General features: G+C 35.2%; 1 protein-coding gene and 1 long non-coding RNA gene across 3 annotated transcripts; one reads left to right on the top strand and one right to left on the bottom strand.

The window, feature by feature from the left end:
- The first annotated feature begins 1412 nt into the window (after positions 1-1412).
- Positions 1413-23212, top strand: Tau (microtubule-associated protein tau). Of its 2 annotated transcripts, XM_072010357.1 has the most exons (11): positions 1413-1557; positions 8615-8764; positions 10655-13136; positions 13373-13419; positions 13507-13681; positions 13825-14033; positions 14188-14373; positions 15387-15431; positions 15982-16143; positions 21787-22169; positions 22695-23212. In XM_072010357.1, the coding sequence occupies exons 2-11, from the start codon at positions 8702-8704 to the stop codon at positions 22936-22938; spliced, it is 3996 nt and encodes a 1331-aa protein (XP_071866458.1). In that variant the 5' UTR covers positions 1413-1557; positions 8615-8701; the 3' UTR covers positions 22939-23212. The 2 variants fall into 2 exon arrangements, with proteins under 2 accessions (XP_071866458.1, XP_071866457.1); XM_072010356.1 differs by lacking the exons at positions 1413-1557; positions 21787-22169; positions 22695-23212 and adding an exon at positions 17112-20894.
- LOC139990838 (uncharacterized) lies at positions 22123-22702 on the bottom strand. Its single transcript, XR_011800670.1, has 3 exons — positions 22493-22702; positions 22325-22405; positions 22123-22258 (listed from the first exon to the last, which is right to left on the bottom strand). It is a non-coding gene; the product is annotated as an uncharacterized lncRNA (long non-coding RNA).
- Positions 23213-23577: the final 365 nt, after the last annotated feature.

Raw genomic sequence — 23577 nt, 5'->3', positions numbered from 1 at the left:
TGAAACATAGCGCCTCCATGACGCGACTGCGTTTATTAGTTTGCTTGCTATTTGTCGATAATATCATCACTTGGAGTGTAACACCGAGGGATTTGAAATGAATGAAACAACCGTTTCATTGAAGAAGAAGTTTGGCTGAATCTGTACACCACTAACGATAATATGTAATTGATGATGAGGCGCGAAATAACTCGAGAGCATCAACGAGTGACTTAGTCAAACCAGCAATTAATCAATAAAGATATTGAAACTCTGAATGTTGGAAACTGTTTTCGTGACATAAGTGATATTTATCAACAACCAGATAACATTTTATTAAGTTACCAGAACTGAATTATGGATGCATAGATAAGTTTTATTACCGACTTTGCGGTATAAAAAATTCTTCCTCGCATTTTATATTTTTTATGATATTTTATATTTACGAATAAGACGAACGTTATATTTTTATAGAAGAAATTTTTCGAAATACACAAGATTCATAGCATCAATCGTTTTACACTTTCTATCCCAATCAATCTTTGAAATATTTATCCTTGTATGCGTAGAGCTTTCCCGCGTATATCGGAAAAGATTGACAAATTTTTGCATGTTACTGGGAATTACTAGGAAATTTGAAATATATCATACTAACTGGGATGTCGACCGCATCAACGTAATAACAGTGGAATTAAAGTGGCTGGGTAGTAAAGGGTGCGCCACGCTTTATTCGCGCAACCAACGTTCGATCCTTTCCTGCTTGCAAGATAAATGTATATTTGCTCATAATGAACGGGAAAAGTCACGGTAATCAGAATGAAAGCGACAGACATGTTTAACCATCTTTCATTTTCTTTTTGAGACTGTTAAGACATGCTGTTAAGATATTATTATAAGACAAAGAGAAGACGTGTAGAAGAATTAAAACTTATGTGAGTTAGTCATAATAAGCTTAAGATTTTGTTGAGGATACTGAAACTCTATAAACTTATCGGCTTTTAGCTGATCAACCACACAATCGCAACGACATTCTCGATTACATAATTATCACAAGAGTTCGTTCTTTTTGTCACGCGTTCTCGTCTGGCTACGAATTAATCATCGATAACAGTTGCATCTTTTATGCAATTGTTCATCGATATTCGTGGAACGAAATTCCTCCGCGAGACGTCGAAAGCATCGGCATTTCCCAGGCAACAACTCATTCCTTTGGACGCGCTGACAAAAAGCATAGTGGAAAGGAAAGTTTGGTAGCCATTGCGTGCAGAAAAAAGGGGGACTGGTGCTACATAATTTATCGATAGATTGTTTCGTAAAAGCTCAACGAAGTCGTATGTGTATGGGTGGGTTATCGAGTGAGTTGGTTAGGTGGTCTCGTCGGGTGGTTGGGCGTGAAGCGCAGGAGCAGAGCACGCCAGGACAAACGGACGGACGTGGAACGACGGACGAACGTACCTTACCGAGGAAGGACTTCCAGGTCTTTAAACGAGCTAGTTTCTCGTGAGACACTGATCGACGAACAACCTGGAGATCGCGTTCGCAATTGCTATCGTGGGTCAGCATAGATTTTCAAATCAGGTAAGAGAAATTGTTATCCAAACACGAGTAGCACCTTCGTTCGGTTCGCGAGTCTTGGATTCCAAGGATCGTGGACCCCCTTTTACGTCGTTACCAGAAAGGTCGAAGATGCTAGAAAGTACAGTGTCTTTTTTTCTTTTCCTGATATCTTGTAGGAACAGTTCGGAATTATTTAAACACGGATATCAGAATCGAGCACGAATGACATTCCGTGTGACGTGATTTCAATTTTACTCGGTGTCGTTTCACGCAAGGGTCTAGGATCTGTGACCTGTATTCATAGCAAATTAGTTGGCGAAGGATTTTCCACTGATTTTTTCATCATCTTTTATTTCCGTTCGTCTTTGACGAGTCAAAGTTTAAGGAAAAATTCACTTTTCAAGAAATGTGCACCTTTTTGTCGTGCGAGTCCTGTAAATAAGATCTGACGTTTCAAATTTTTCTTAGTCTGATGAAATAAAACGTAATAACGTCTTGCTTCTCACATAACGAAGTTTCAAGGGGCTCAACATTTTCAAAGAATATCGTATAACGTAGAATGTTAAATTATCGAGCGTGTATTTTAACTGCTCTTTTTTCTATAAAATATTAACGAATAATTTTATAGAAGTAGATACTTAGAGATACTGTAGATAGTAATCATTGACTATATTTCAGCTAATGCTTATGCAGTTCATAGCGCGAGTAACTCGATAATTTGTTTTTAAATGGTTTCAGTACACCGATTCAAATTATTAGTGCAATCACCCGCAATAGTAATTGGAAGCAAACATCCATAGACGTATATAATACTTGCACAATACCTAGTTACACACTTAGAAGTGCACTCTTCATCCACGTTCGTTATGACAATTATCTAATCCGAAGACTTTCAACGTGACATTCTATTTTATTACGTACGTTAAACTCGTTTCTTTCCTTTCATCTCGACATTATTGGTGAAGTACATAAAATTCTTAATATCCTTAGCATCATAATTTTTATGTGATTCATTGTTTAGCAGTAGCGAAAGGTGAATAGAATAATGAATAGCAGTATAGCGTATTGAATGCTATGTTAAATGTAATAACGAGATACTTGATGACTACACGGGAAAAACACGATGAGTCATATTTTCCATTTTTCGTAGCAGAGAAATTTTAAAGTTTGAAAATATTAATCGATATCACATTAGCGAGACTGTCTTCTCACTTGGTTTTGTGATTAGGTATACATTTTTTTCAAATCAATCAAATTAATCACCTTTACATTAGTTTTCTCACCCTCTTTTGGACAAACAAATTAATCATCTGTACATTAGTTATTCTCCTAATTTTATATGAAATTACATAGATAGATGCAAACTTTATGTATGTATTGAAATACTTCTTTTTAGCTACCAAGAAACATAGAAATTAGAAAATCGATAAAAACGGACTTAACATATTCTTCCCCTGTGATAGAATTTTAACACTTTGCTATATTAAAAGGATGAAAGAATTTCTGTATAAAAGTTGCGAGTTCTTCAAAATAAGAACAAAATGTGTATTTCTGATTCGTTTCCATTAAGAATTTGCTCGATAGTCGTGGGACGATGTCGTGGAAATCGTTTGGAGATTTTATCTATATATGATCCGAGAATTCAAAGTGTCGGTCATCAATTGATTATATCGACTATACCAGACATTCTGTTGGCACTTAAATCTCTTTTATCCTCAATTTTTTACAGTGACTTTCGAAAATCGAGGATATTTTACGTTAACGTCACGAATAGACGTCCGAAATCGTTAAGTGCTGGAACCTCTGTGAAATTCCCCTTTGTTCGATAGGCGTAAGTTAACTCTATCGTTTAATTCGAATTGATTCGGAATAAAAGTTAGAAATTTTAGACATACGTCTCCAATATCAGTAAAAATATTTAGTTCTTATAAGTTCAGATATAAAATTGTTGGAGAAAAACATATTTCTTCGTTTTCTAGCGATAGCAACGTCTGGAAGTAAAGTATTTCTCACTTATCTTTAACAGTAATTTGTATTATATTATTCGACATCAAATTGTGATCTATAATTTCATTGCCATAATATTTTTTTAAATCCTCAAAATGTTTCTAATTTCGATTTGTAAATCGATTCGAACACAGATCTGTTTTTAGTGTTGTTGCTATGTACATGGATTCTTCTTCTCTCTTCCTTCATTATTTTCTAATTTTATCGAAACCTATAAATACATTTTTTTGCATCGTAAACCATTGTAGAATCAGTCGATCAAAGTATGTATAGGAATATTGCAAAAATTCTATGTATATATAATTCTGCATAGTCACGTTTTTCGTGTTATCCGGAAACGATCTGATTCAAAGTACAAAGTAATATATCTTCTCCACATTTCTTCTTTAATCAAAATGCAAACCGTCGTTGCCAATGCGATTTTCACAAACGTTTCAGTTCTATCAACAGGAAATCTTATTGGCGTAGAACTCGCGGTGCTGCGCTTGTAAATAGGTTAGCATCCAGGAAGCGTTGATGCGTTCTCGATAACTACGCCCACGTGACAATTGCACATCGACGCTGCAGGTGACTCAAAGATGCTGCTATAAGATAAAACAACATCACTTATACATTGTACATACGCTGCCTCGCTGTTGTTATCAGTCGTTACCCCCAATCTGTCTTTTCATTTTGTCTGTAACAAACTCGTAAATATCCGAAACGCACGCAAGAAATGTGTACCAGAAAATAGAGGTTTAAAGTTATCATCGATAGTGGCCCTTGGCGTTGTTGTCGCAGGATCCATGGGAGACATAGAATTCAAGTCCTAATCAACGTTGATAGCTGGTACATAAAATATCACGATTGTTCATAAGGAAAAGCATATAGAACACTTTGTCTACACCTTATAGATGGAATTTCCAGAACGTAAAACCACAAAATACACGATAGGCGTGAAGTATTGTATTACGAGCCATTTTCTCTCAGACTACCAAGAACAGTAGTAAATTTATATTTCAAGCTTCACTAGGGTTATTTATGTACTATAATATATTGTACCCTGTACGTAGTGTATTTTCGTAAAAAAAAAAAAAAAATAAAGTTTGCTGTTATTTTGAAAACAGCTTAATACGTTAATTTTAGAAAATTTTATTTGAAAGAAGTGGTTACGTCCGTGGAATGTATTTTTATGGTTCACGTGCGAAGAAAACGAAAACGAGAGACCAAAAATTAAAAGAATTGACATTATGGTAGTACAGTGCGTTTCAGAGCTGCGAATAAAGCAAACGATATGTTAGAAGATGACGAAACACATATTTTTTTCATCCATAAACAATTGTGACACATTTTATTTGATATATTTCAATAACAAATGTTAGTGAAAAGCTAAACTAGTTTTCGAACGAATAGGATTATAATGCCTAAGTAGTTAATTAGAAACAGTTTGAATATAATTACAAGTTTCATGAACCGTTTATATTTATTATGTCATGCATTTCTTGATAGTTCAATTTACATAGCTCCCACTGAAGGATCTAGTTTCGTCATACTCACACATGTCAACGGTAATAGGGTTTAAGTATCTTCTTTGTTGCTATACGCTGTAACACGACTAAAAGTTTTAACGTGTTATATTCATTCGTTGACCTGGATGCAGTTCGTTAGAATCATGTTTGCGTTAGACTCCGTATCGATCCTTGCAATTGAAAACAATAAAAATTAGCATGCATGCGTGTTAACTGTCATAAGCGTTAAATAAATTAATCCGTCACAGGCGTGACGTTTCCTCGCCGAATGATTCACGCAGTTTTTAATTTCTAAGAAATTGAATTTCCATATCCTTGAATTTATTCTCACACGATTACAAATGTTTAGATGTGATACAACTATTAAGTCTGAAAATCTTTGCAAAAAAGAATTTCAGAAAGAAAAACTTGGATTGTTCTGTGACTAACAGATTGTCCCAATAGGTTTAGTTATCTAGGCCTGTGACAAATTCTCATTCCTCAAGCATCGCATCAGATATAGTTACCACCTACGCTTTGATCAAAGCCTGAGAAACGCGTAGCTACCTTCCAGTATTCATAGAGTGTAACAGAGATCTAAAGTTACCAAACTAAATAGAAATGTTCCGGAAAATTTTACGCTAGAAAATTTTATGAAAGACATATTACAAACAATTATTCCTAACGATATGGACAAAAATAGTATAAAAATTTGAAAAAATTCGACAAAATTGGAATCTTTGGAGATATTGGGGGAAAAAACGAAGATATTTGTATTTTAAAAAACCTTATTAAATAAAAATATTTTTAAAAAGATACACGTTCATAATTATTAAAACACCTCTCTTACAGAATATGATAATTGACCCAGATTATCAAAAATGAAAATCTATTAATTTAATGTTGAATTTAATAAAAAACGTGCCCTAATTTTATTTATATATCGAAAAACATTAGTGGCAATCGTTAAGAGGAATCAGGGTAACCCAACGGATAGTAGTTCAGGGTTAAGCCCTGATGTCGATCGGAAAATGGCATGGCGAGACATTTTCCGTGCTATATTCACGTAAGATGACTCGAATCCGGTAATGGCCCGCGTGACATTCGTCACAGAAGTGTCGCAAGCTTTTTTTATGACGCGTGCACTCATTAGCAAGTTAACTTAACCGTATTACACGATGTGCATCCGTGTGCATATAAACGGTAGACTCGAACACGCTCGCCGGGTCGGATCAATAACTTCAGGAATGGGCACTTGCCGAGTAGTACAGACACGCTGTGTATGACCTGTTTCTCGGTCTCCCTAGAAAATGAGAACGGAAGACTTTGATGTACTAGCAATTATCTTCCAAAATGATTTGCCGGTCATCTTGTGGAAACGAGGTTCAACAGTCGAATTAATTTGACGTCTACCGGCGTCTGTGATTCAACTACGGTTTAGATCAAATTGAAAGGTTCCTGATTCCATGTAAATAGTATGTAACGTGTAAATATTAAGTAACGCTGTTTGAATAAATTCTATTTGAAACAAAATTACTAAAAGAGGAACAAAGCAACTGAACAAAGAAGTAGATGAGCAAACAAAATGCAAGACTGTTCTCGGTCAAAAAGTCTATCCCATAAATCACAAGAAGGGGTTAAATGAGTTGATTTCGAAAGGTGTAGTTATTCCTGACCATCAGATAGTAGATGAATCACGTGTTCACTGAAATCGAGTTCGCACGAAATTCTGGCCCGTATAGATTCGGAAAATTCTTAGGAAGGTCGTGTACGCTAGAAGGGTGTAAAAGAATCGTGGGCGATATTTTCGTGAATACATTGAAGGGGTAAAAAAGAAGAAAGTAGTAGATGCTTCGACTGATAAATACGTCTGAAGGTTACTAGAAGGTTACAGATCGTATTTATTCTATATGAACGACTATAATACATTGACCTCATATTTTAATCAAACGCAGACGTGAACCTGTTATATCAAAGCCAGAAAAAACGTCTGACTTGAGTTGGCGAAGAAATTCGGCTGTAATTGGCGACGAAGAAATTCAGTCGTAATTGATGACGAAGACTTGGTAAAAATATAACTCATTTACATGAAATTGTAAGGCAAAGATTTGCGGGATAGAGAATAAATTAATTTCAAAATTTGATTAAGTCATAAGTACATAATCGTTGCGCTTTATGTGTTTCTATATGATAGATTTGCATGTGCGATAAAGTTAGTAAAGACTTGGACGTTTTGATATACGAGGCATACCTATGTTCTCAAAGAAAATACTCTAACGTCGTAATCAGTCAAATCGTGAATGCGTTGCGGGAATACCTCAATTATATTAGTCTTTCGCACGAAGCTGCCATGGTTTCGTGATACCTACAGAAATGTATTTACCAAGGTTAACTATTGCCACTATTATACGTAGAAATGTGATCCTCCTGTGTTCTACAGTTAGAACGGTTGCGTGCGTTCCATCCTCTAGGCTCTACACCCCTGAAACTTTCTCCATCTTCTTTTTTTTTCCTTTCTTGTTGTTTTCTAATGGATCTTCACGCCTGCGAACAGTTAATTACTTTTTAGCGTTAAAAAGCGTTTTCTTTTTCGTAATTAGTAGTAAATACTTAGTTTTCTATGTATGTGTTTATGGAGTCTGTATCTAGGTATGACGTGAGGTAAAAATCCGAAAATAATTCCACGTGCGAAAGTACCATTCAACTATATCACATTAGTTTGCATTAGTAGAAATTACAAGCAAGGAATCTGAAAATCGAGACCATTTCTAATCTAGCACACATACACGTACGAATCCACAATAATAATAGCGGCACTAATAAAATGCGCTGAAAGTAAATTGACACTGACTACAACGCTATATTCACGATACTTATTGTTAGCAAATAGCAGTACTTTTAGGCACGGTCATAGAGTGTTGTAAATTCTAATTGAACGGTATAGTTGTTGCACGCATCATATGTAGCTATCAAAACAGGTAGAAATAACAATATCGAGCAAATTGCATCCCTGATTGTCGTTGAATTATCCACAGGAACTAGTAGTTTGAACTTTGAACAATTTCATCTTTCAATCTGTTGTCATATGCGTAAGAATTGTACAAATGTATGTAATGTACTCTTCTGTATCTGTCTGTCACATCCCTCGTGAATATGTCGAATATATAAACATCTTTCAAAATGTTAACGCACTGAATGTCAATACACTGCTACATCAAAGCTACATTACGTATTAACATTTCCGAATGAAAGTGATCGAAGTATACAGTTGTGTTTCCATGTTTGAATGTCAAGCGAGAATGTCAAAAAAGCGAATATTACTCTTCCAGGATTTTGAAGAGATGCCGAACATAATTATTAAAACCATCAAAGTAGTTTGCTAATAATGGTTTCATTAAACAAGCTTCGTCGAGCATCATATGTATTTAATTGCGATGATTCACGCATCACGACAACCGTCTTTCTCATTCAGTACGATTCATTCGACACAACGTAGACTTGGTTGGGAGTATCAGCACTTACGTAGAGTTGTATGATCTCTTTGATGTAATCTTTGATGAAGACTACCCGTTGATACGTAACAGGTTTATGGAGAAATATCTTGTCAGGGGTGACAAGATCGTCCAATCGACGCGCGTTTAAACGTTAATCGCGTATGAACGAACTGAAAAATGGATTCGCAACAAACTGCAGGCAACGCGTCCGAATCTCCTTCGGATCGCGAACTAAATGCGGTAAGCTACAATTTTACAAAAACGTTCAAGCACTTTTCACGTACTTTCGTTAATATACTATGTTTCATGAGACTACTAAACTCGCAAAAATCTTAAAGATTCCTCTCGCAATTAAAAACATTGACTATACAAGATTAGAAGAACTTCTTGTTTCAATATTTTTAAAAAGTTCTGTTTGTTTCAATAGCGTCGAATTATCAATGAGAGTTTTAAGTTGCATATCGATTATTTAATTGTATCTATTAACGTGATATCTGATTGAAAACTACATTTTACTCGTTTTAGAACATCAACTATTATTTCAAAGTAGTGCATAGATAAGAAACAAAGTTATATAATGTGTCGGCTCATTTTAATCGAAAAGGAAACATTAATGACTTGCAATCGTAATTAAAGATCTACAGCAAAGAACTGATATTTATGACATCCAGAGACTGTCAAGAAATAGCTGTGATAGAAAAATTGATTATTCTAGTATCAATATTGTTGAATAATCCGGTAGAAATATTTGATAACGCCATAAGAAATGAAAAGCGAATCATAGGTAGGAAGAGCACCATATAACGATACTCGTGACATTACATTCCCAATTTTCAAACTAGTAGAGATACATTTTATCGGCGATGATATTCCATCATTGAATAATAGCGTTGTCTGCTTTGCACCGTGTCAAAAGTTTCGTGTTTACGACACGGTCGTACAAACAGTCTCAACGAGCTTTCCGAATGTTTTTCAATGTTGATAAATTCCATGAAGAAATGAGGGTAAACAGCCTGGCGTTCCAAAGGAAAGCTACTGCTGTAGGTCACGCCAATCTAAAATGCCTCGGTGAATTGCAATAGATGTCGATGGTATACTATAATCATTCGTGGTTTAATCCCATAACGAGTAGAGAAAGTCGAACGGTGGCAGGTACGGTAAATACGAATCTTCAAAACGTCTCTGTTTTATATTACAGACTGATCGATGGGCTCAGGGCCAGTATCGATTATCAAGATTTTCCATGCATGTTTCCACTGTTCGTCCATGTCATTTTTGAACAGCTCGAATTGATTGTTATCGAAGTCTGGTACAAACATTCGCACTAAGAATTATTGAGAATAAAAAGAATATCGCTATTAGTTAAGATGTTGCAAATTACTAAAAGAACAATTACTCGTTGGATATTATTACAGAATTAGGAAATATTAACCCTTTGACTATGGGAGACTTGGAGACGTACCAGCCGTACCATACGATAGGAATTCAGTCGCAATCTACATGGAGAACGGCGAAATTTTTCGTTAGGCGTGTATTTCCGAGAATGTATGTTGAAATAATTAAAACACTGAATTCCAGTATATTAAACCGATATTATTTACTCGTTCATATTCTCGTTTATTCAAAATCACTTGTTTCCATAGAATCCGAACATGAATCATTTGTTGTTTCATGTTTACATGTAGTTTTTCTGACCTTTTTATTATCCCAATTTTTCATTTTAAGGATATACAAAGCAAAAAGTGTGAAATAAACGTATTTAAATAATATATAACTAAGGGAATATGTAATTAGCAATAGTTAAATTAGGATTCACTTACATCTGATTCAAATGAGATTTGCTGGAATTATGGTCGACTAAATTTTCGGAGCGCCTATAGGCGCCTACAGTATCACAAGCGCAGATTTACTAAGCGCTTTTAGGCGCTAAGAATAGTCAAAGGGTTAATTAGATACGTCTAAAATATTTCAATGTCAAAGCACAGAACACAACTGTTATTAATTACGTCGTTCTGTTTGTACAACAATTTTATGAATCTCTATCGAGTACCGTTAAAATCTCACTTCGAAACTTGTTCTTGCGATCTGTGCCGACCGCGAATTGTCGTGAGTAAAATTATTATTTCGTAGGTGAAATCAAACCCGCCATTACCATCTGTCTATCGGGCGAGACCGCAAGGTCCACCTGGATTACCAAGGCAGCCTGTAAATAATGGTGCCGTAGGACAACCACGACCGGGTGGACAGCTACAGCAAATTCGTTTTGATAATCGGTCTCCAGTCGGACAAACGAATCCGGGTCAGTTCGTCCAAGTCAGACCGTACGGATCTCCAAGATTACCGGGAGGTTCGTTTCCTCAGAAGCCACCGCAACAAGGACAACATCCACCTATCGTCCTAAATCCGCGTTTTCCACCGTCGCCCGTGCAACGTTCGCAATTGGGACCTAGACCGCCGCATCCTGGAAATTATCAAGCGCAAAGGTTCCAAGGCAACGTACAACGATCTCAACATCCAAGACCAGAGCATCTAAACGGACCTCATCAGTCAAGGCCGCAGCATCCAAACGGACCTCAGCATTCGAGGCCAGAGCATCCGAACGGACCTTATCAACAAAGGCCAGAACACCCAAACGCACCTCAACAAGCACGAAATCCTGACATTCTCGCACGATCGCAAGAAATCGCACAAAAACCATTGCAACGAAATGAATCATTGCTGAACATATCTCGACAGAATTTAGCTATCAAAAGGGAAGATAAGAAGCCATCACTTCCGCGAATAATAGTCGACAAAATGGCGGATGTCGATAACTCGAAGAAATTGCAGCAGTTCGAAAAGCCTGTTTCGAAGGAAAAAGCCGAATTTCGAGAAAATGCGGAAAACGATGACGACGATGATGTTGTAATGGACAGAAAATCGCCTAACCTAACTAATCGTGCTAATGGAAACGTTACCAGTCAAGAAGTTTTAATAGAGTCTAACGTACCAAAAAGTGATGTTCAGTCGGTGAAAAGGCCAGAAACCGCTACGATAAATGGGAAAGTGGAGAATAAATTCAACGCGACTGCGGAGGGAGTTGGTCAGCAAATTAGAGAAGTTGCTGTGAACCTTGACAAAATACCTGTTAAAGATTCCAACACGATGGAAAGTGATAACAGGTTGCCCACAAAGCCAGGCGAAGAAGCGCAGACCAAATTGTTAGACAAACAGGAAGTAGATAAGGTTGGTAGTCAACTAGACGAACCAGAAAAGAAATTAGTCGAAGATCAAACCCAGAAAGAGAACACGAATAAGGGGAACGTGAGCAAACCAGGTATAGAAAATGAAATTGAGAAATCGGACAATATCAATGTATCTCTTGCACCTGAACAATCTCCCAAGCAATCGGAAGAAGCTAAATCAGGACAAAACGAACAAAATTTAAATCTGTCGTCGACAACTTCAGAAAAATTACGTGCAACAACACCAATAAAATCGGATGAGGATAACAATCAACAAATGCAAATCCTGTCTAAGTCCACAGATAAATCTCCGGCAAAAACCAGCCATGATCAGAATCAACAAAATCTGAAACTATCCGCATCTCCGAATAAATCCCGGTCAAGTACACCCTTAGAAGCGAGCGAAAGTCAAAAGGAGCTCGAACGCGACGAAACGTCCAAACCTCTAGAACAATTGCAAGAGGATATACCAATGGATACAAAAGAGAAACAAAGCGATCAAGAACTTAACGATCCACCGCCCATGTCTCAAGTTAATTCACGTGCGACTATCCTGGCAGAAATAAATCAAAATGAAAAGGAAATGAAAGAAACCGGGGAGAAACACAACATTGTGTCTGCATCAGAAACTAAATCAGACGTAGATCTGCTAAAGGAAACGGGAGAAGTTAAAAGCAAACAAGAATCACATTTAAGAGCACCGACGACAGCAGATCAGATCAAGGACGAGCCAAAACCCACTGAAATGTCGAAACCCGAAAAATCAGGCGAGGAAGAAAAATTAGCGGATCTTAGTCATTCTCCAAAGGAGAAAGAATTAAGAGATCCATCTTCAAAGTCTCCGGCTAAATCGACGAATCTAGCCGAAGAATCAAGTACAGAGGACGTGTTAAAAGATTCTAAATCCGATAATCTTCGAGATTCTTCGGAAACGAACGCGAAAAGAGTTGCCGTGAGTTCTGCTGCTTCTGAAAAAGAAGCAAGTGAGACACAAGAATTTCCAGTACCATCAGAAGATGGAGAAAAGATTGAGGAATCGGTACTGTCTCTCGTAAAGTCTCCTGAAGAAGGAGTGAAAGGTTTCGACAATGGAGAACAACGATCGCTGTCGATAAAATCTTCGCCATCCCAAAGTCCTCACTCGCCTGTTTCTCCAAAATCGCCGAAATCACCGAAATCACCGAAATCTCCAAAGTCCCCGAAATCGCTGAAATCGCCTGAAATAGAGAACAAGGAATTAGAAGAGAAGGAAAAAACGGAGCAGAAAAAGGCTGATGACGAAACGACACCGGACTCGAAAAGTTTGCCGAAATCAGTTAAATCGCCTAAAGTTCAACGCGCACCGACACCTGCCAAACGAAAAGAAAAGAAGTCTTCGACGACACCAGGTTTTTATTTACGTTTAAGAAAATTTCGGGACAAAATAGTGAGAACAAACGTATTAAAAAATTCGACTTGAAAACGCGGAGCTTTATTCTTTACCATGTTTATCATAGATAAATGCTGAAATCGAGACATTTTATTGAGATTTTGCTTCACAAATATCACGATACTGTTATGTGTTTTTTTTTTTTTTTTTTAATGTAACGACGAAGAGAAACTGTGTTTATATTTATTTTTACAGAGGTTGAAAACGGCAGCGTAACCAACGAGTCGGCTCAATCCAGCACGGTAAGTAATTTTAATTCAACACACATGCTTTTGTAGATTTTACAAATTATCGAATCGATAATAAAATAACGTAATAATCTTGCGCAGGAACCAACCACAAACGGAGTTGGGGATTCACCAACGAAAAAGTCACCCTCTAAATCGAAAGATGCTGACAAAGGGCCGACAGCTGGGTCACCTGTAAAATCGCCAAGTAAGTCCGTCAAATCGTTACCACGAACTCCAGAAACTCCTTCGTCGACAGCCGGTCAAGAGAAGAAAAGTAAGTATTATCGAAATTTTTGCCTAAATTTTATAACAAGCTCGATAAGCATTGTGTCGAGTATTTTTGTTTTAATTTTTATGTGACGAATTGGCCCATTTTTGCAAAGAACGCATGTTAATAGTCTGTGTTGAATCCTATAGAACTGCCTATGAACAAAATTCAAGTGGGATCGGCGCCCTCTCCCAACTTAAAAACAGTACGATCGAAAATCGGCTCGTTGGAAAATGCAAGTTACAAACCAGGTGGTGGAAAGGTGAAGATAGAGAATAGGAAGCTCGACTTTAGCAAGGCGCAGCCGAAAATTGCCGCGAAGAACGAGAAATACACACCCAGTGGTGGCGATAAAAAGGTTAATCACTTTACACTTTTTTGGAAATCTTTCTGACGTTATAATTACGAATAATTATCTATAAAAAAAATCTGCACATGGCATGGTTTATAATCCCTTCTTTTTTTCTGTATCTTCATCGAAAAATTATTATCGTTTAACTATTCCTTGATAGATCGCTCAGATGAAGCTTCAATGGAATGCGAAACCAAAAGTCGGTTCGTTGGAAAATGCAACGTACAAGCCTGGTGGTGGTGACAAGAAAATAGAAACAGTGAAGCTCGACTTCAAAGATAAAGCAAAACCAAAAGTTGGCTCCAAGGACAATGCCAAACACATTCCTGGCGGTGGTAGCGTTAAAGTAAGAATTTCAATTTGAAATATATTTCCTTAGGAATGACGAATACCCTTAGAAACACAGATACTCGTTGAGTGAATCTTTTATTTTCGTTTGAAATTTATTTTAGCGAGTTTGTAATTCGATTAACAGCTGTATGTCTCCATAGTCATTCATTTAATACCTAAAGTTTTCCTACTCCAGTTGTTCCATGAGTTTATATTGTGCTATATAATCATAATTTATTAAGAAACATATGTTTGTGTTTTCTCTCATATTTGTAACTAATTAATGGAAGCTATTATAGAAACGGATGTATTTAAACATTTATATGTACATAACCAAATTTTCAAGCCAATGGGTATCATGTACTTCGCTTCACATTACCCGTTTGTAGCGTTTGGTGTTATCGTAGTGACGAATCATTTTTCTAACTAAATGTTTGCATTTTACTTCAACATTTGTCTATTCGTAATAAAATAGTATCGTAGCTATTCATTTGGATCATGTCGCGAGAGTGGCAGATTGATTTCGACTGGAAAATTATTTATCTCGATTCTGAATCTCGTTGCATGTAGAGAATGTTAACGTAGACTTGCATTTACATTGTACATTTTACATTACTTAAAAAAATTAGTGTTTTCAAAAGTTACAGAAAGCGAGAATTCTAGCATCAAGAAAAATTATTTCATGTTACAAGTAAACAAATCGTTCTTTCCTTCTTGAGGACAGACTCAGAGATACCTTTTGTTTCATAAATTACTCTTCGTCATACAGCATTATGCGTTCGACTAATTGAGATAATTATTGAACGTAGGTACTTTGCGCACTATGCCTTTGTTAATTTGTCCGTTTATCTTGATGCAAAGAAATCTTGAACATCACAATAAAGTATCTTTTTCAAATGTGGATCCTTTGGGACTGTCTGATTAGCAAAAAAAAAAAAAAAAAGAGCACTTCAATTTCTGCTCATTTTGTTGTCGCATGTATTGTCACCCATCGTTATTAACAAGTCATTATTGTTTGTTGGTATTCAGTCATCGGCAACACCACCTAAGACGCCTCAGGATTCGAATAACGACGTAAGTATATTAAATAATTTCACGACATGATATATTAGTTATCCTCTCTAGAGGTAGCTACTCATTGCATCGATATCAAAACGAAACCCACAATCCATCCATAATCTGGACTGTAAATCACAAAATTGTAAAAGGGAGTAGCTAATCGATTCGACTGACAACTAATGATTCATCGTTTTTAACTAATATTTGTCGCTTTTGTGTATTGTCGAAATATATGAAGCAAGTCTGTCAAATTTAAACTTTCTTTTTTTAGCAGTAAGTAAATTCGATCTAAAGGGATTAAAGCATGTTTCTGCATGTTTTGAAATTAGTATAAATGTTCGTTGCAGAAATCAAATCGTTAGTTTAGAGAGCACGATGCGGAGAGGCTTCAACGAGAATGGAACTTAAATTCAAGATAAATTTATAAGTTCAATTTTTCTTTAATTAATTATGTTATCGACAAAGAACTAAAATTCAAATTTCAAAATCAACATTGTCATTTATTCATCATTTTCTACAATAAATAAGCATTAAAGAATAACCAAGGTTCTAATGTTACTTTCAGATTCAAACCCAAAAAATTGATATCAAAGCTGAGAGTAAAGTTGGTTCCTTGGATAACGTGAAGCATAAGCCAGGTGGCGGTGACAAGAAAATTTTCAACGATAGGGATTATCTTCGACAATCGGGAACTAATCCTGAAAGCCTCTGTGGCAGTGGATCCCAGGTATGTTTTATCTTACAAAATCTCGAGAATAATTATCTTATTTCAAACGAAATGTGGCAGTTATCATTTTTATATTCAAGGATTGAAATCATCAAACAGATTAGTTGGATAAATTTTGAGAAGAACTTTCTCGGTTTTATAACAATTCGCAATCTTATATCATTTTTCTCGAGATTCTTTGTCGTGTCACATTCGTTTGCACCATTTGTCACGAAAAAAGCTTGACAACACGCGTTGCATGCTTCTCTGCAATTTGTTATCCAACATTTATGATTTTACACTTTATGACAAAGAATTATTGCCAAAATAATATTCACTAGTTTCTTTCTTTCGAGTTCTATTTTACATTTCTAACGTTTTTACGATGACAACAAATACAAATGAATAAATTTCGATTATTTATATACGACATTTGTACTTCGTGGAATAATTTCATACTACGTTGCGAAATAATTTTGAAGCAACACGTTTCTCTTCGTTTGTGAACTATGATCTGTTAAATTTTGCAAGATTACGCATTAGAGAAAACTAATATAATTAAACTAATAAAACTAAGGAAAGTTTAAATATCTAAAACTTGTACCAAAAAGATGTAACGGTTGCTTAATCCTTTGAAGCACATTTTCAATTGTGTCTATGTAGGTATATTATTTTATACAGCCGAATTTCTTGCAAGAATTTATGTAATAAAATTACGCATTGGCATAAACAATTACGCTGTTTACAATACATTATATCACGAAGGCATTGCTCGACACCCTTAATACATAATACATATTACATATTACGTATGTACGTATAGTTCGTGAATGATTTATGATAAATCGGTGATAGATACATAACAGTTGGTTCAAAGAGGAAAATGTGCGCTGCTTCAAAGGTTTAACGTGACCCAGATTAGAATGAGCTAGCAAGGTTGTAACGCGGAGGTTAATGGGCCGCCTTAATCCTGTGTGTTGTGCCCGCAGAGCCCTGTGCCCCCTGGCACGGTCGCCGCCGGCAAGAACGGTCTGCCTACATCGGACGAGAACCTCAACCAGGAATGCTAGATCACGAAAACTCAACCGCTAGACCCGATTTCCTTGTCACTTGCGTCTGATTAATCATCCGTAATCTCTCCCTCCTCGATCATCGAATCGAACGGCCAGTATTGACCCGTTGTTCGATGGAGTCGAAACGTTGCGCGTAGAAACGAAGAACGAACATATATATATATATAGTAGTGCGAATTCATTTCATCGTAACGCACTCGCAAGCGTATCGTATATGATTTTGAATCAATTAATACAAGATATAAGATTAATGACAGATCCGGCTCTATTTGACATCGCGTTTAACATCATGATCGTCTCGAGTCAACGATGACTGGGAAATTTTTTACGTGCCATACGGGGACAGCGTTTTTCGCACGGAGTTCTGGCGTTTAATCGATGAAAACTAGCGCAAAAGGCAAAGGGGTATTTTTCCTCGTCGCTATGTGCTCTTACACGATCGATAACGTATACGATGAGTATACGTGTCTAGCGTATAACACTACGATCACCAGCAAAATGATTTCCCCCGCCCTGTTAACGCATTTATCCACGAAGTCACTTCAAATAATTTGCGACACTTTTTCAGATTGAAAAAATGTGTTTTCAAAACTTTTCATACGACCGAACGCAGATTACATTAATCGTACATCATTGTAATACTTGTCGTACCATAATTGTCCAACACATCGAAACAGTTTACCAATTATCACGCCTGATTCTTCGAATTTTTATAAATATGCAAATACTTCGATTTCATCGTAAACTTACACATTACATATAAGGAGATACTCGAACAAAGGATACAATGCTTCCCTTATTTGAGATTTGCACGGATACGACGATACCTATGACGATAAGAGCGCAAAATACTATACAATTGTTTGCTATATCTTATACATTGCAATAAGAATCAGTTTAAAACGCGAACGTTTCTAAAGGCATTTTTCCGATCTGAAAAGGAAATGCGGTAACGTGATACGTTTAAGTTTAATTAAATGAATGAATTCTCATTTTTCGTAGTCACTTAGAACACGATTTCACACTGGCACGGCAATTAGAACAATATTACGATCACATAATGTCAGACTCATTGTACGAATTGATCGATATTGTAATTCACGAGACCGAGAGTAGGTGTATTTTTGTTAAACCTACAAGAATAAGGAAACGCGAATTTTCGGGCTATAATGTAAATAGCTAACTGTCGTACTAAACAAAGCTTTGGATGTGCTATGGTAACGAAAAGCAAAATATAACGTTGATTAATAAATAATTTTAACCATAATACTAATGCTAAGTCATAGAGCTACTTATACGATTAATTGAATTCTATTTTAGCTTTTTTATGGTGCGTTCATAAATGTGTGTAACGTACATATAATTCGATTAACATTAGTATCCATAAATAAATACGGTTACGATATATTCGATTTGGAAATTGCGGTAGAAAAAAAAGTGAAAGAAAAATGAGAGGAAAGTAGAAAATGCAGTAGTTGATAACCCGCTAAAATTAACTAATGTCATAGAAAACATTTCTAAAGTTCAAATAAAGTCAAGCTTCACGATAAAATTAATCTCAGCCTACGTAAAAAGATATAAAATTCGAAATCGGTGGTGATAACATAAAAAAGAAGAATATTGCGAATGAAAAGGCAAGGATGAAATAATAGATAAATGCAAAACGCTGTAATTACGTTGTCACATAGAAAATATAATTAAACGCTATAAATGTAATCTAATATTAAAGGTTTACGTAAAATCGCCTACTCCCGGATTGAAGAAAACAGATACGTGCTCTATATATAAAATAATTGAAGTATGAAGACAAAATGCGGTGATGCACAGATTATTAATTTTATCCTTATATACTGACATACAAAAGAAACCAATTAATTCGAAGTGATGATATTAATTACATGCTGTCATAAGATGATACGAAAGAAGAAAATATTAGCAATTAAAAACTTTGTTTTCTTCGTGCATCACCACCTGTTGAAAACATGTACGGAGTGTACGTTCATTGAATGATTATAACTACTAAGTTTAGAATATACACATAAATATATACACATTCTACGTCAAGTTTTTGATATATTCTTTGTGTATTTGGACAATGCATTTTTATCATAAAAATGAGATTCTCGTGTGCACTCTGTACATGATATATCTGTATCAGGTGTATAGGATAAAGTATTACGAGTTGTTTCCTTTAAAACTATTAAAGAAAACAAGAAAAAATATTTTTTCTATGATTTGTTAATTAAATTATTTAATTTTTCATTTAGCGAGTTAAAAAGGGGACAAATTTTATTTGGGATAAAACATTATTCTATATTTTGCGTAATTTAACACGGAAAGTCTCTGTCATCCAAAAGATTCCATAACAAATATATGTAGAACAAAGTTTCTTGTTAATCGTAGTAATTTTGGAGGAATTATCTTGTAACGCTTTCTGTGATACACTCTGTATAATGTATTTGAATAGTTTCTAGCATTTTTCATTAACCATCGCTTAAACTGAATCAATTTGTTTTAACTCTTGAAATATCAAACGGAAATCAATTTTACCGTAACATTAATTATTAAGGCTAAGAAAGTTTATAAGTATCAAACTTTTCAATAACTTTTCTTTCTATTTATTAATACATGTATAGATTCATTGCTTAGCAGCACGCTATAAGACTTGAATCGTTTTACGCACCATGTAATCCACTTACTTTGCTTTCATCTTGATGCTCAAGAGTTAAATCAAGTACGACTTTTTCATTACCGAATTTACATTTTATCTATCGGAAATTTATCCGTTAGAGAAAACTATTCTACGGCATTCACATCTCGTGTATATAAATCGTATGCTCGATTCTAGCGAAAGAAGTGTGAACCAACGACTCACCCAATTTGTGCTTGAATTTATGAGCAGCTTTCTCGCGGTAAATTCAAACGATGCGTATTAAAAACAGAGTTGAAAGATATGGATCTCTAATGGATGAAGTTTACGACGTCGAGCGTCGATTTATTGGGAATTGCCGGGTTCTGAAGAAACTTATCCCGTGGAATAAGGTTGCTGTCATCTCTACGTAGATCGATAGAGGAACCCCGTTGAAAAGTGAAATGATATTAGAATCGTATACAATGCGCAATCATATTCAATGCATCGAGTGAGAAACAAATATTTCACACGGTTGCATCGAATACGTTTCATATTGTATTTAAATGATAGAATACGATAAATTCGTAATCGTTACTGTAGATACGTAAACTATCTCTATTTGTTGTATACATCAGAATAAATACTTAGATTCTACAACTGATCTACAGTCAGTTGAAAAATGAGAATCAATAATAAAGTGAAACGTCGATGGGAAAAGCAAAATAACTGAAATAATTGCAAATAATATCAGAGAAATGTCTCTCTCTCTCTCTCTCTCTCTCTCTTTCTCTCTCAATCATACGACATTTGAAAAATTCATACAATCTATGCTAAAAAGGTATATATCAAGTATTATTTATACTTTATTGCTTCCATATACTTATTAGTACATATTTCAACTTGATTAATTATCCGATGATTCACAAAAATTAGATACATAATAATAAGTTGCCGTAATTGTTACGAATAATCACACTTCATACGAATATTATTATATAACGAATATTCGACATATTGTCAGACATAACAAGAGAGCCATTATAATAATATTTTTGTTTTTAAATTTATATTCCCAGCATTTTTATTAAACCCCCAAAAGGTTAACACTGTGATTATTTCGTTATATAGAATCGGGTAATTTTTTATGCTTTATGGGATTACAACTATATTGTCATGTGTAGATATACACCTATATTCTAAGTAAATGTTTTAACATAAGAAAATGAAAGTAAATTTAATAACGTTTAAAGAAAAAGTATTTGCAAAATGCAATTTAAAATTCTTATCATTAGGAGCTTAAAATGTTGCTTACACGTATAATTTCTTTATAAAAAAAACAACGTCCATTTCATACATGGTACGAGTATCCATTCAATGTTTTAAATTTTTCTATAGAATAAAAACAGAAAAATAGAGAACCTACCGAAATGAGTTTTTGCGCACAATTGTATTATCACATTTTTTGTTTTTAATAATCAGTAGTAATTTGTAGCACATGCAGCGTAATTTATAAAGGCACAGGTGTAGTTAATGGCATACACAAATGCTAATACTAAAATATTAAGTAGATAGAAATGATTTTCTTTAGCTTTAATTTCTCGAGTATTTAAATATTTAATGAGTTACTTCGGTGAATTTTCTTATACGGATAACAATAAGCACAGCGTGTACTTCACCCTCACATGTAATACTTGGTGGACACAGAAGCATCGCTGCTAATCACCGCATTTATAAATTAAGGTCAGTCTGCACATAAGTAACACTTCAATGATGAATTACATCAAATTTATGGAGTATGCGATTTAGTCGGATGTTACTCTTTTTAATTATAAATTTGAGACTTTTATCGAAATCCTTAATAATTACGCTAAATATAGTTAAATTCAATTTACAGTGCAAATATTTTTAACGATAATGATACTTTTAATATGCCAACTTACACATTAATCTGGTTTTCAGGATAATATGGTTGAAGAGATCAATTTATCTAGCGAACAGGCAAAAGATGATTCACCACAACCACCACCAAGTACTCCAACAAAGGCACAAAAGCTACCATCACCATCTTCTATGCTAACTCCTAAAGCAGTAAGAAATAGTCTGGCTAAATCTCCTGAGACAGTACAACCAAGAAAAAGTTCATCGCCTCTTGAAACTATAGAGGTAGAAGATGGGAACAAACAGGATTCAAGTTCAGAAGATAAAAACGTAATAAAAAGCAGAACGGCGGGATCCCCCATAAATTTAGATTCTGTTAACAATCCTCAGTTAAAGAGCCCGGGAAATAGAACAGCGAAATTGCCTATCTCCCCGCGTACTCTTAATCATTCTGAACTAAAAATGTCCGAAGAGAAGATAGTAAAATCATCGGTTTCTTCGCGTCCTTCTAACTCTCGTTTGAAGAGCTCGGAAGAAAATACAGCGAAATCACCTAATTACCCGCGTCCTCCTAGCAGTTCTTCGTTAAAATCTTTAGAGGACAGAGCAGTGAAATCACCTACTTCCCCGCGTCCTCCTAGTAGTTCTTCGTTAAAATCTTCAGAAGACAGAACAGTGAAATCACCTACTTCCCCGCGCCCTCCTAGTAGTTCTTCGTTAAAATCTCCAGAAGACAGAGCAATGAAATCTCCAGAAGACAGAGCAATGAAATCTCCTACTTCGCCACGTCCTAGTAGTTCTTCGTTAAAATCTCCAGAAGACAGAGCAATGAAATCTCCTACTTCGCCACGTCCTAGTAGTTCTTCGTTGAAATCTGCAGAAGACAGAGCAACGAGATCTGTTACTTCTCCGCGCCCTCCTAGTAGTTCTTCCTTAAAATCGCCAGAAGACAGATCAATGGAATCTATTATTTCTCCACGTCCTTCCAGCGGTACTTCGGTAAAAAATCTAGAAGACAAAGCAATGAAATCTCCTAATTCTCTACGTCCTCCTAACAGTCTTCGATTGAAGAGTCCAGATAAATCTTCCTCTGATATGTCTAGAAAAGTATCGCCAAAGGAATTACGGCTTCCGAAATTGGCACCCTCTCCTACCCCACAAGAAACTGCTATAGTTTCTGAAATTAATACTAAAATTAGTTTACCGAAATTGACAGAACGTGTTACACATTAAATCAGTGTTTCATATATTTCAAAACAAATTTATTTGTTATCGAGATCTTTCAGGAGAAGAAGTTTCCTCGAACTATGAATTATTGCTTGTGTACATTAAACCTAGCAAACCAATCGATATGAACGAAATATTAAGTCAATAAATATGCGCTTTTTGATTAATGATTTTATATTATTTTGATGTAGAACTCTTTTAAGTAGCTGTAATATAAATTATTGTAAGAAGAATGGGAAAGCGAAAGCGATGAAGTAAAAGGGAAAGCTTGAAGTACATATTTCTAATTCTAGGTACTTCTTTCTAATAAAAACAGTCCTACTTTAATGTCACATCTTTTATTACAAAGGTGGTATTTTGAAGAAGATCGAGAAATGTAATATTTACAGCACTTAATATCGTAAATAAAATTTTGCAGATTATAATACGAATAAAAAATATTTATATATTATCAAGAATATATGTATTGTTATGAAGAATAATAATAATTAAAGGTATAACAATTTTTAAAGTAATGTAGACATAATAAAGTATGTATAAATGATTTTTAATGTACATATCAAAATATATCTTTGTTAAAAAAAAAAAAACGCGTTCAGTATATCGGAATTAAAAATACAGCTTAATATAAGATTCCAAAAATAT

Source organism: Bombus fervidus, chromosome 9 (assembly GCF_041682495.2).
Source record: "Bombus fervidus isolate BK054 chromosome 9, iyBomFerv1, whole genome shotgun sequence".
Lineage (NCBI taxonomy): Eukaryota > Metazoa > Arthropoda > Insecta > Hymenoptera > Apidae > Bombus > Bombus fervidus.
Note: the sequence above shows the minus strand (reverse complement) of the source record. Positions and strands in the feature narration are given on the sequence as shown.

What these genes read in the sequence shown, in the direction of transcription:
- Tau (XM_072010357.1), top strand. Translation starts at nt 8,702, where the DNA reads ATGGATTCGCAACAAACTGCAGGCAACGCGTCCGAATCTCCTTCGGAT. An exon ending in CGGATCGCGAACTAAATGCG is followed by an intron (nt 8,765 to 10,654) that starts GTAAGCTACAAT and finishes ATTATTTCGTAG; the next exon opens with GTGAAATCAAACCCGCCATT. An exon ending in AGCCGGTCAAGAGAAGAAAA is followed by an intron (nt 13,682 to 13,824) that starts GTAAGTATTATC and finishes TGAATCCTATAG; the next exon opens with AACTGCCTATGAACAAAATT.